General features: G+C 33.2%; 2 protein-coding genes across 7 annotated transcripts in view; both read left to right on the top strand.

Annotated features, from left to right (window-relative positions):
* Window positions 1-7,436, top strand: CCDC107 (coiled-coil domain containing 107). Its single transcript, XM_081957327.1, has 6 exons — window positions 1-272; window positions 413-618; window positions 1,224-1,290; window positions 2,874-2,964; window positions 3,928-4,037; window positions 4,469-7,436. Exons 1-6 carry the CDS (start codon window positions 116-118, stop codon window positions 4,741-4,743), a joined length of 906 nt encoding a protein of 301 aa, XP_081813453.1. The 5' UTR covers window positions 1-115; the 3' UTR covers window positions 4,744-7,436.
* A 294-nt stretch (window positions 7,437-7,730) lies between these two features.
* The window catches only part of CAPS2 (calcyphosine 2), a 36,469-nt gene continuing 30,706 nt past the window's right edge, over window positions 7,731-13,493 (top strand). For 2 of the 6 annotated variants that reach the window (XM_081958850.1, XM_081958855.1), the window contains exons 1-3: window positions 7,996-8,549; window positions 8,661-8,746; window positions 12,329-12,375. In XM_081958850.1, the coding sequence (XP_081814976.1) occupies window positions 8,684-8,746; window positions 12,329-12,375 (110 nt within the window). In that variant the 5' untranslated portion in view covers window positions 7,996-8,549; window positions 8,661-8,683. Of the gene's footprint in view, window positions 7,830-7,988; window positions 8,550-8,635; window positions 8,747-12,328; window positions 12,376-13,493 lie in introns of those variants that run through there. The other 4 variants (XM_081958852.1, XM_081958854.1, XM_081958853.1 and 1 more) reach the window with 4 other exon arrangements.

Consider the following 13,493-nt stretch of genomic DNA (forward strand, 5'->3'; position numbering starts at 1 on the left):
CTTCCCTTTTCAAGCTTCCTTCCAGCCGATATTGGTTTATTTGAGTGACTGTAGGTGGGCGAGAGTACAGCCGACAGACCCTTTTCGGAGGGCAGTGTTGTCACCGCGTGACGTCATGGCGCTTTCTTCGATGCAGCAGGTGTTGGTCTCCGTCGTGCTGGTGCTTTGCCTGTTCGCAGTGATGCCCAGGATATTCAGTGGGGGAGGGAAGTCTCCGCGAATTGCCAAAAGCTCCTCTGGCCGGCCAGCTCCTCACCAGCCCCCCCGACACGGTATCGTACCGGCGCCCATTTCTTCCCTGGTCCACACACTGTCCCTTCGTGGCAGGCAAAGGGAGACCACATATATATAGTTTTTATGAACTGGCTTTGGATTTAACTGGCTCTGAATTATTAAAATGTTTATTCTGTAGGTGGAGCTGAGAAAATCCTGCATACACCAACGAAGTTTGAAACTCCTGAAACTAAAACATATCAAAGCATTCAGCAAATGAAGAATGCAATGGAGAAGGAGTTGAAGACTGAACGGACTAGAGGCAATGGCAGAGACTTTGCTTTAACCCTAATGCCGCTATATGCTATTAGTGTGGGTGTGTTTGCTTTGTACAAATTCTTAAAGGTAAATATTTTTAAAAAAATCAAATCTAGACATGGAGTTATTTTGTAATAAGCACCTTTATAAATATGTCTTATTTTGCCAAATATATAGTATCATAGAAATTCAAGTTTTCTTATCTTAATAAATGTTGAAGTAAAAGTTAAAATATCATGGCACATATAATCTAATAAAAAGTACCAGTACACATGAGGAGTGAACAACTTACATCTCCAGGCCTGCTTGTATTTTCTGCATAGTTTTTATGGCAGCTCCTAGAACATTTCAGAATACTTTTTTTGAGACAAAGGGGGAAAATAATGTATATATGAGAAGTAATTAAATTTGCTATATTTTAAATGCATTTTGTCCTTGTGTTGCTAACTTTTGGGGACTCACATTATGCAACTGAAAGTATAAAGAAATTATAATTTTATTATAATTTACTTCATCTCAATATTCTGGATATTCTTAATTTTATTAAAGGACTGAAACTAAACAGAAAACATGCTAAGGTAGGAATGTTTTGGAATATTATGTAAATATTTTGTTTACATTATATAGTACTGATACTTTTATTAGTATTACATATTTCAGACACTTATAGAGATTGTTTTATGATTTTATAGATGAAATCGCAGGAAGAAAGTTTATCCAAAAAAGAAAAAAATGCAGAAGAAAAAACAAAAGAAACAGGTACGAATTGGGTCAAAATGTTTTCCTTATAGTTTTTACATCCTTATTAACTTAGTACAAATTATCAAATGTTAACTTGATATTGAGATTTATACATGAGTTCATTAACCATGGCTTCCCCATTCAGACAAAACAGTTAATGCCAGTTTTTATTATTGCTTCATTGGCAAGTGGAAAACTCTGTCTTCAAAGTACAGTTCTGTGGTGATAAATCCCCCCCTCACACATACCTTCCTTCTTATCCAAAGAGAACAATTTCTTACAACTGAAAAACAGCCAAAAGTTTAATTTACTTTGACAGAATGTGAATGCATCAGCAAAGAAAAAAAGTTATGTGGAATAGCATTTCTTTAACTTTCTTTTTCATGATTGACATTCTTTTAGAAAAAGGGAACTCATGTTGATACTAATTGCAGCAGATGAGTGCAACAGCTTTTTGGAGACAAAGAAGAGACTTGATTTTTTAGATCAGAAAATGGCATAGTTAAAAGCTTTAATGTTTAATTCATCTGAAAGATTCACCTACCTGGAAAATCCTGATAAATAATATGTCTTAGACGTTGACACATTGTTCAAAGTGAATAAAGACATTCAAGATGAAATGACCCATTTCCTAGGCAGAAATAACTTATTTATTATTTATTTATTTATTTATTTATTTATTTATTTATTTATTTATTTATTTATTATATTTATTTATTTATTTATTTATTTATTTATTTATTCACTTACTTACTTGCACTCTTACACTCATTATACTGAGAAACATAACCAGTAGTTATAAAGAAATATATACATGAGTTATTTTCATTCCAGATATGCTTATTGTGAGATTTCTATTTCAATTCGTTGTTAGAATGGAAGTTCTGTTGCAGTACATTGTTTTCCTTTGACAAGATGGAATCATATCTGATTTCATAAACAGATAAGCTGTTTAGCAGAGTTCTTTTGGCAGATAAACAATGACATCATCTCATTTTAATTTTTAAACAATATTTTGTTTTAACTCTGGGGAAATAGTATACTGTATAACTGCATCCAACAGGGTTTAATCAATATTCTTTCCAAATTGGAAAAATTACATTGTTTATGTAGAAGTACTATTTGAAAATGAGGTTTGGAATTTTTTGAATATTACATTCAATAAAACAGACTGCTAATTAGACCACATTGTATATACCACAACAGTGTAAATATAACTTCAGAGAAATACAGTATTAAAGTGTATCTAAATGGGACATTTATTGTGTTGCTTTTATTGGGACTAGATCAGTTTAAATTCCTCTTCAATGCATTGTGGCTTTGTCTGCTTGTTAGAAATAGTACTTCATTTTCAGTTCAAACCTTCAAATATTTTTAAATCATTTTTGAAAAATATCTAAGGCAGAAACAATTTGTTTTAGAATCCAGTAGGGGATTCCTTCATGTGTATTTATTAGAAAAATGCTTTGTTTCAGATCCTACAATCTGAAAAGAACTGTGGCTATTATACTTCCACTTCTGCCTGCTGCTGTCATTTTTTGTTTAACCTTAAAGATGTTCAGTTTATGCTAGATTTTAAAAAGTGTATATTTTCACTTTAGAGCATCAACTTTTGGAATTGGAGCAACATCTTGCACAAACAGAAAAAATGTTAAACTCATTATTGACTCAGTTAGATCCACTTTCAAGCTGGTGAGTCAAATAAAATAAATCATAGCATTTCATTTAAATGTTATGTTGTTTATTTCAGATGTGGGAAAGAGAGCTGAGAGATCATGTTTGTGAACTTAAAATAAGAACAGAATGCCAATATATCACGAATGGCACATTTCTTCTTATTTTTAGCAATGTTTATTACAACTGATGTTTCACGTAGACAGTTTTACCCTTTTAGGGGTAAAAAGGAATGATAATTAGAATTTAAAGGTGCCATCATTTTTAACCATTTCTTTCAAGCACAGAATTTGAATTTATTTTTTGAAAAACGTATATCACTATCACATTACTGAGGTAATTTATAATTTATAACATTAATTATGCCATTAAATAATAGAAAAAATAAAAATACTGTATATCAAGTGTACTTTATTTCTTTTGCTATACCTGTGTCTTGAAGTACAAGTATGTAAAATATCTATAGTTGCTTATGCCTACTTTAAAGTAAATATGGCTGGATTCTGTTTTTGCATTATCAAAATAACAACAGATTTGTATTTTAGAACTTTTGCAGCAATGGCTTTTTAATATAATTAAAATCATGTGACTGACAAATTGAAGGAATTTCCAGTACTTTTAAAGACTATACTGATATTATTCAACAATTCCATGTAAAAAGTAATTAGATTTTAAGTTTATAAGCTGGTTTGGATATAGTACTAATCTGCGTTTTAGTACTATATGTAAAAAATCCTGGAATTGCTTTAATACAGTGAACAGAAATATAATGAATTTTATATTAGCTTGGTTTTCACTGTGTGGGGCTGATTACAAATGAACAAGTAATCTTAGTTTGAAATTTAGTTTCATTTAAGTAAAACATAGGTAATATGGTTGATCTAAATTTACCAATAATACTAATGAATTCAATATTATTTTAATAAAATTATAATTATTTTTTGTCCTGATTAATTCTGATCCAGCTTTTTGGCTTTTCAGTATTAATACTTTGGCTTCTGAGCAGAAAGATGAAATTATGGAACAACTTGAGTCGATTAGAAAGCTGATGAAAGAAAGTGGATTAGACAAATCGGCCATGAAACCACAAGGTACTTTTGGAGGATTTTAACACTCTCTAATAAATTACTACTAGATATCTTGATTATTTTAGTTTTCCTACTCTAACAAGTATTGCACTAGTCTGCATGTTCTTTTGTGCATATGAATTGGCTTGTTCCATTTGATCTATTCTAAAGTTCCAAGCAAGACCAGAGTTCTTATTGTTTCTTGCCCCTTCACTACCGTATTATATATAACCTATTAACTGACCTATTAACTTGCTTTTAGAACAAACTGCAAAAACTTGCTTTATGATTTAATAGATAACATAAAAACTGGCGATCAAACAAACTATTTTAATACATTCTCTATTGTAAGGAAAACAAAATATCTTGTTTCTAATTTTCTGGTAGTAAATTGGTTTAATTGCAAAAACAGTAACCTAATTTTAATGTTACTGTTTCCCCTTTTGTATATTAAGATATTAGCCACCATACATGCCAAGAGAAGCTTGAAGATCTTATAGATTCATTCAGCGAACATCCAGGAGTAAAAATAGATGAGAATATTTATGAAAAATGTGAGCATGATGCCTTATTTGAAGATATGGAAGAGTCTTATGGTGTAAAAAAGTATCAGCGTTTTGATCATGAATGCTTACTTAGCACAATGGAAGAACCAAAGAAGATGGAAGTAACTAATCAAGATACAACAGAATTAGATACTGCGTTAAGAAGACGTCTTAGGAACGAATGAACGAACTATAATGAATATTGGACATATTATACAACACACTTTAAAATTTTAAAATATATTCACAATAATTGCTGTATATTTTTAAATGATATATTTATGAACATTTCCTATTTATTATGAATAAAATAATTTCTGCATATTCTGCACAGAAAGTGTATATTCTATCCAGTATCATAATCACACAGTTTCACTTTTAAAGTAATTAAAGTGTGGGCATGGACATAAAAAATATTGTATTTGTGTTGTACGTCTCTGCAGAAATTATTTACAACAAATATGGAATGTACCAGAATTAATTATTTAGTTACTTGACATTTCGTGTAACTTTAGTATGGATTCTGATATTCTCTTTTTTGGAAACAGTGGAAACAGGTTTATTTCTTTGAGAAAAACTACCTATGTTTGAGACAAACTACCTACCTTTCATTAAATATCCATAAGCCCTAGATTTTATTTGTAACTGATTAGTATTGAAAATATAAAATGGAGCAGTTAAATACAATGCATGCATTATGATAGCTAATTATATGATGAATTGCCAACCACGTTACCCTGATTCTACTTATTGTGCTTAATTTAGTAAGGGGTTTTGCTATCGTTTAATCTGCTGATTTTTGCAGGCTATTGATGCAAATTTGACCGTGTTATGCAGTTCCAAAATTCTCATAGATGATTAATTGACTGACTGACTGACTATTTATTTATTTTATTTTATTTATTTATTTTATTTACTTACTTACTTACTTACTTACTTACTTACTTACTTATTTATTTGCCCATCTCCCTCAAAGAGGTGCTCTGGGCAGTGATATGGCCCATCTGTTTTCTCAGAATAATGTGAGAATAGTTGCTAAGAATATTATGGCATTTTCTGTAGAAGTCATAAAGCAGGACATCACCATAGACTTTACAAGGGTAGATTCTTTTTTCAAAGCTGGTTTCATAATCTATTGATGATGGTAAAGTCGCAAATTGAATCTCTATAAAACGTTTTGATATTCATAAATTGATTGAGGTACCAGGGCAATTCCCTCTTTGTAGAAATTCTGTGACGTTGAGTTTGTCCAGAATTTTTTCCTTATCCTTTATCATGGTTGTTATTATAAAATAAGGGCAGCAGTGACTCTGGATAATATATAACAGAGTTATTTATCAACCATGCTCCCTTGCCAGGAAATTCAATAGCTACCACAATGTTAGAAGGGTTTGTCTTATAATGAAAAAAATAATTTTAGGTAATGAGATACTTTATTGAAAGTTAACACTGGCAGCATATTTCTTTTATTATAAAGTTTTAAGCCCAGATGAGAGTGGATTGGCCTGCCTATACGACTGCTAAAATATTCTGCCTCCAACAAAGTTTCTAGTATAAAATCTGACATGGAGTTTGCTAGTAATATCTAGTAAATTGATAAGCCAGTACTATAGTTCTTTAAATAATATGTTGTATCTTTCCAGATGCTCTTGAAAATGATGATAAATATGGCCAAGCCCTCTTCTGTGGCATATAAACTGTTTTTAATTGCAGAAATCAAAATTATGGGTTGCATAAGGTAGAAAAGTCAGAGTATTGTACATCAGTGAAAATGATTTTGTATCAATTTAGAATGGATTGTCTTCTACAGCCTTTCTAAGTTTAAGAACTAAAAATATAGTGTCAATTTAGGGCTGCTTTTGCCTGTATGAATGGTCTCCCAATGTATAGTTTTTAGCTGTCATGACTTTTAAATAATATGGACAAATAGCCAGGATCAGATTGTCCTACTTTGGATACCTACAAAAACCTAGCTTTCTGAACAAAACTCTAATCCTGGGAAAGGTGGAAAGAGAAGAGGATGACCAGCAGTCAAGTGAATGAACTCGGTTACGATGGCAATGAATGAAGATTTGAAGACCTAAAGGAATGGGTTAGGTACAAATAAGACATTTGTCATCATGGAGAAAATCTATATAGTTGTTAAGAGTTCACACCAATTTGGTCATAAATTAATAGACTTTGCTGAGAATTCTGGAAACTGAAACAATATACTTACAAGTTGTGGAGGATTGCTATCAATTACTGGCAATAGTCCATGTAACAATTTGATTTATGCCAGTGGGTCTCAACCTTCCTAATGCTGCGACCCTTTAATACAGTTCATGTTGCGGTGACCCCCAACCATAAAATTATGTTTTCTGTATTTTTTGAAAATATGTTTTCCTATTGTCTTAGGCGACCCCTGTGAAAGGGTCATTCGATCCCCAAAGGGGTCCCCATCCACAGGTTGAGAATCACTGATGTATGCAATCAAAAACAAATGATCATCTGCATTTGCTGCAGCATATTTGGCATTTATTGTGTGCTTACTACCCCCCTTAGGAGAAACTTTGGGTAAAGGATGAGGAAAGAATGCAACTATTTTTATAACTGGAAATCTTATAAACTTTGCTGAAAATGGATAAAAATGAACTAATTTTGGGATTTGTTTAAAAGTTTTGTTTATGGGGGAAAAGGGAACTGATGTGCAATATGAGAATGAAGACAGTAATTGCGTAACTGCTGCAAAGTAGATAAGAATTTGCTGCTTTTATATGTTTTCTTGGGTTTTTTTTCTTTACTTTTAATTTTCTTTTATAATATTTTTATATTTCTATGTTTCTGTAGTTTTTAAAACCTTTGTACAATCTTCTTTTAATAAAATTATTCATACAAAATAGAGAAAGATTGAGAAAGCTGGGTCTGTCCAGATTTATTCATTTGTCACTGCAGTTCCAGACAATGTCCAATTGTTAAAAGATGAAGGAACTATAAAAAAGATCCAAACTAACCCATAAAACAGAATTCTTACGAATTAACGAACACCGGTGTAGAATAATTCTCATAATCTGCTGCCCTATAATAATTTTCGAAATTACCCGGAGCCCTGTTTAGCGGAAGACAGCAGAACTTGGGAGAAACGTACATCGGAGCAAACAGGTTCTTCCTAAACAAAACCAGACGGAAATCAGGAAAAGGGAAACCCGGAGCGCGCACCAGACTCTTCGTGGAGAGACACGAAAAAAGGACGGCAGGAGAGAGAGTTGGAGACTGAGCGAGAAAAACGTAGGTGGGAAAAAAGAAGGGTCGGTCACTCGCGTCCTTTCCCCGTTCAGAGATCACTCTCCAATTTTCAAAGCGTGACGCGGAGGAAAAGAAAGCGTTTCGGCCTGTTTACAGGGAACCTTGGCAACCATGGCAGTGCGTGTGCGCGCGCGTCCCCCAGCAAGGGCAATGAGACGCAGGTAGAATATTCTGCCATTAAAAAAACATAAACAAAAACAAGCCCGCAGCGCCTCATTCTAGCTGTAAAGTGAAAACAGTTGGAAATGCCTATTTCGCCCTTCGCTCTCCTGACTTTGTACGGCTGTTAAGTGTTATTTTACAGAAACAAGCTGGGTCAACTCATGTAAGAAGGAAGCGTCTGCCTCTCGTTTTCGGCGTGCAAGGCATTTTGTCTGACGGGTATTGTTGACCTGGTGCAGGGAAATCAAGCTTTGTTTGTCCCTATCCGCGAAAGCCTCAGTTTTGCTTAGTTCGCTAAAAAATAAGTTGACTTCCTAGCTAGCCGGTTTTCGAGACAACAGGTTCTGTTCTGTTCTATTTGGCTGAGAAAATATGGATACTTCCAGCAGATCCTCCAAGGGGTAGAATTTACTGCTTTCTTCTTGCTCTCCAGCTTTGATTTGAATTTTTAGTGCAAGTCGGATATTAATTATTTTTAAATAACTCAAGACAGGGAACATAATATTCCTTCCCCCTCCTATTTTCCCCACTACAACTCTATGAGGTAAGTTTGGGGGGGGGGGAGGGAGAGGGAGGGAACCTCTTATTTTGTTGAAACCCTTCTTATAGCATCTAATCATCTCTCTCCAGTCAACTTTATAATTTTACTTTTCAGCTCCAATTAAGTTATAAGTTCAGATGGATTTGGAGGTTAAAGGAATTGCTGCATCTCCAAAAAGACCAGTTCTACTGTCCTCTCAGGTACATTTAAAATTAAGTTTACAAAATTAAAAAAATGAATGTTCATTTTGAAACACACACACACACACACTATTACTTTACCTTGTGATCAGAAATGTATATGCATCTATTAATTAGAGAAACAAGGCTGTATATAATTGAAACCTGGTTTTGTGTCTATGTGTATGGGAGAGTTCCCTAATAAACAAAGTGTGACCTCCTGGTTTGGAGCATGGCACTGAGTGGAGTGACTAGGAGTGCTGCTTCGGAGATAGCCAGATATGAGACTTTGTGAGATTGGGCCAAGGGATCAGTTGGGACTCCTGCTTGTTTAACTTCCCCCCTGTAGTTTAGTAAGAACCCTGCTTACGTTCTGTGACTGACAGTATCTTCTCATTTCGCCAGGTTATGTAGATGGGGATGCTCCAAGTTCCTTCCCTTAAATGTTTCCAGTTAGTGAGATCTAGGAAGCACACCTTCTCTGTAGCAGATCCTGTTCTATGGAATACCTTCCCACTGAGATCTGGCAAGAACCCCTCTCCTAGCCCTTCAGGGGACCTTGAAGAGCTCAAGCATTGGGGTAGAATGCGGGTGAAGCCTAGTGAAGTTGACTGTTGATGTGTGGATGAGTATATTATTTGGGCCCCGGAGGTTTCCATGATAGATTTATTTTAGAATGTTTTGCTGTTGTTTCTGTTTATAGGCTACCCAGAGTTATGATGCATAAGATAGGCAGCTACATAAATTTTCTAAATGAATGAATAATTTAGAGATTATTTTTGTTAGCTAAAGGAAGGATGTGTAATTTTTTAACTGGAAATGTTGAGTAATATTTCAGAAAAAAACAGATCTGGAGCTGTTTTAGATATTTTTCTGAAGAGCACATCATAGATCTGTTCTTCCAGTTAAATGTTAGAAAAGTGGAGAAAATGAAAGATATTTGCAAAGTGAAAGCAAAAAAGATTCATATTCCCAAACATTGTGTATTGCTGGGTTAGATCTAAAATTACATTTCTCCATTTTTACAATTATTCTTTTAGATATATAATTGTTTTCCAATAGCTACAATTTTGTTGTACTGTATCTGCACCCTTAGAGCATACCAGTTATATTTATATAATCAATATAGTTTATATCAGGGGTGTCAAACTCAGATCCAGCCCATGGAGTGCTTAGACCTGGCCCGCCGGCCCGCCCTGGAAACAGCAAAGGACCAGCCCATTGTGCTTCTGCCAGCGAAAACAGAGCTGGGGAGGCTGCCCATGGCCCTCCTGAGTTCCGTTTTCACTGGCAGAGGGTTGTAGGAGACTGTCGCAGCCAAAAATGGAGCTCTGGAGCCCATTTTCGCTAGCAGAGATCTCGGGCCACTACAGGCACACCCGACACGAGTGATGTCAAGCTGGCCACGTCCGCCACTTGTTTTCGTAGATTTTCACGGGTGTAGGTATGCTTGTTTTGTTGTATTCGGGTCTTTTCCCGTGTAAGGTTGAGATTTTCTTTGCAACGTTTCGGCAGGATCTCACCTGCCATCTTCAAGCTGTGGGCTTAAACAGCTTGAAGATGGCAGGTGAGATCCTGCCGAAACGTTGCAAAGACAATCTCAACCTTACACGGGAAAAGACCCGAATACAACAAAACCAGCATATATATATATATATATATATATATATATATATATATATATATATATATATATATATATATATATATATATATATATATATATATATATATATATATATATATATATATATATATATATATATATATATATATAAATCTTACATGGGAAAAGACCCAAATACAACAAAACCAGCATATATGTGTGTCTGTGTGTGTATATATATATATATATATATATATATATATATATATATATATATATATATATATGTATATATATATGTATGTATATATGTATGTATATATGTATGTATATATATATATATATATATATATATATATATATATATATATATGTATATATATGTATATATATGTATATATATATGTATATATATATGTATATATGTATGTATGTATGCATGTATGTATGTATGTATGTATGTATGTATTTGTGTTACAACCCCTGGTATGCCTAAATATGGGAGGAAGGTCACTACTCCCTCTTTCTGTCCTTCGGCTCATCACAGAAGACCATGCAGGCAGAAAACCATATTTTTATTTTTAATGTTGCCTTTTTATATTTGTGTTGTATTTGTACTGATAAATAAATAAAGGGAGACAAGTATAGATCTATTTCGAGCTAATTAGCTCTCATCAGCTAGCCATACCCTTACTGGGATTTGAACCTGGGCTGTATTATATCTTAGGCAGGAGTCTTAGCCACTAAGCCACAGGCTCGCCTCCTTATCAGTTGAGCCAGGGAGGCGAGCCTGTGGCTTAGTGGCTAAGACTCCTGCCTAAGATATAATACAGCCCAGGTTCAAATCCCAGTAAGGGTATGGCTAGCTGATGAGAGCTAATTAGCTCGAAATAGATCTATACTAGTCTCCCTTTATTTATTTATCAGTACAAATACAACATATATATGTATATGTATATGCACATGCACATGCACATGCATATATGTATGTATGTATGTATGTATGTATGTATGTATAACTGTAGTACTAATAATACTATATAATAGCATTAATTTACTCTGTCAAATAGCAAACCAATTTACTTGTTCAACTATCTGCTTGAAAGGGCAAGTTGATATGTTTTTCCCCAAATAATTGGAAGCAAACATATATATTATAATATTTATATATTATCTCCAATATATAAGAAAATACCATGAAGTAGTAAAAGGAGGAGGAAGCTTACCCTACCCAATGGATATTTATATTATCTGCCAGGGCTCTGGATACCATACTTCAGAACAAAATTAAATAATCTAAATTTTTATTTAGCTATTAAAAAAGAATCCATCAGAGTTTGGTATAAGATGGGTGGTTATGTAAATGTTTGAAAGAAATAAATAAAGTAATTTTCTATAGATAAACTTATTACTCCATAAAGTACCACAGAACTGACCAAAATTCTTTTAAAATCCTAGCTTCCATTCCCTTGGATTTCCCCTAAATTAAACTACTATTCTTATTGTATTTTTTTGTTTCTTTTAATAATTGATTCTTATTTATGTTCACACTTTCATTGAGTATGGAGGAACATGAAAACAAACAAACAAGTTAAAAAAACAAAGTCTTCCTGGATAAATGATGATACTACACGGGACACACAGGACACGGGAGGTGCTGGAGCCTTGCTGGTGGGGGGAGAAGAGGCAACACCGAGAAAACTTAGATCACAAAAATGAACTAGAAAATCTGTTTGATATAAAATGATTGAAATCACATGAAGATAAAAGGCTAAAATATGCTGACAAAATATTATTAAGTAGTAACAACTTAATGTATTAATAAATGAAAGTTATGAGAATGGGGGGGGGGGCATTTCCTGCATAATGTAGCTGTCAAAATTTGTAATCTTATCCACCATCCCTTTTCCTGATTATTTTTTGTAAAACCAATAAAAATTTTGTTTGAAACGAAAACAAACAAACAAGCAAACAAAAGCTTTGTTTTCTTTTTTCAGGGTTGGAGGCCAAACACAAGATTAAGCCATGGTCCTCGACCAGCAGAGTAAGTATTTTCCTTTTTAAAAATGTCTATGCAAATATGATAGTATAATAGAATACTAATATGAAACAAATCAAACAGATCAAGAAACACTTTTTCCCCTTAAAATGTTCTGATCTAGGAATGTCACATTTTGTTTGGCAGACAGCTGAGAAGAGATGATAGTGCAAAGAAAGAAGTGTCTGTGTTGTGATATCAAATCATAATTATGCTTTATAAATCTTGTCAAATATTTCACTGATGGAATTGTTGACTGGTAAATGGTAGTGTCAGATTCAGAAATTGTCTAGCTTCATTAAAGGTTTCAATGGCTGAAAGTTCTGTGTTTTAAAATATTTAAGCAGGCACTGACATTTCAGTATTTTTAACTCTAATGTCACATTGTTCATTTGCTAATATTAATTTGAAGTAGCAGATTTCAAAGAGAGATAAGCAAAAATTGGCATTCTTTTGCTTCTGTATGCATGAAGTTCTATGGCTGTCTAGATACAATGGTTTGAAAAGTAAAAGTGATTAATATTAGAATTCCTCAAATGTATTTTTACTTTTATATCTCATCTTTCTTCTGGTAACAAAGCAGCATACACAGTATTCTTACTTCCCATCTATTTTTAGCTACTCATTTTGATGTATTTTTTCTTTGTTTATTTTATTGTTCTCTTATTTTACTTTTGCTTTGTTTAAATTTCCTTTTCATTTCTTCAATTTTTATTTTTGTAAGCCATGTAGAGTAGCTCTACAGTCAGATGGCCAGCAAAAAAATTAATTTAATAATAATAATTATTTTACTTATTTAGCAGTATAGATAATTAATGTTCATAGATTAAGAAATAACAAGAGAGTATAATGTTTAGTTCTATTAGAATAAAATACTATTATTTTAGAGTTTTGTATGTAAAGCTTATAAATATATTTGCATATGTGTGAAACAATTTTGCACAAACCTATGTAAATATATTTATCGAAAATATACTTAAAGATGTTTGGGAAAGTTTTGGGTGGGACTAAGAGTTTTATGCATGCAAATATAGGGTTATATTGTTCCTGTTGATGTTTGTATCAGGTATTGGCATCTTTCAAATTATGTGCTAGAGAATTTAGGAAAATTGCAAAGGTAGAAT

Source organism: Natrix helvetica (genome assembly GCF_964273705.1).
Source record: "Natrix helvetica genome assembly, chromosome: 6".
Taxonomy (NCBI): Eukaryota; Metazoa; Chordata; class Lepidosauria; order Squamata; family Natricidae; genus Natrix; species Natrix helvetica.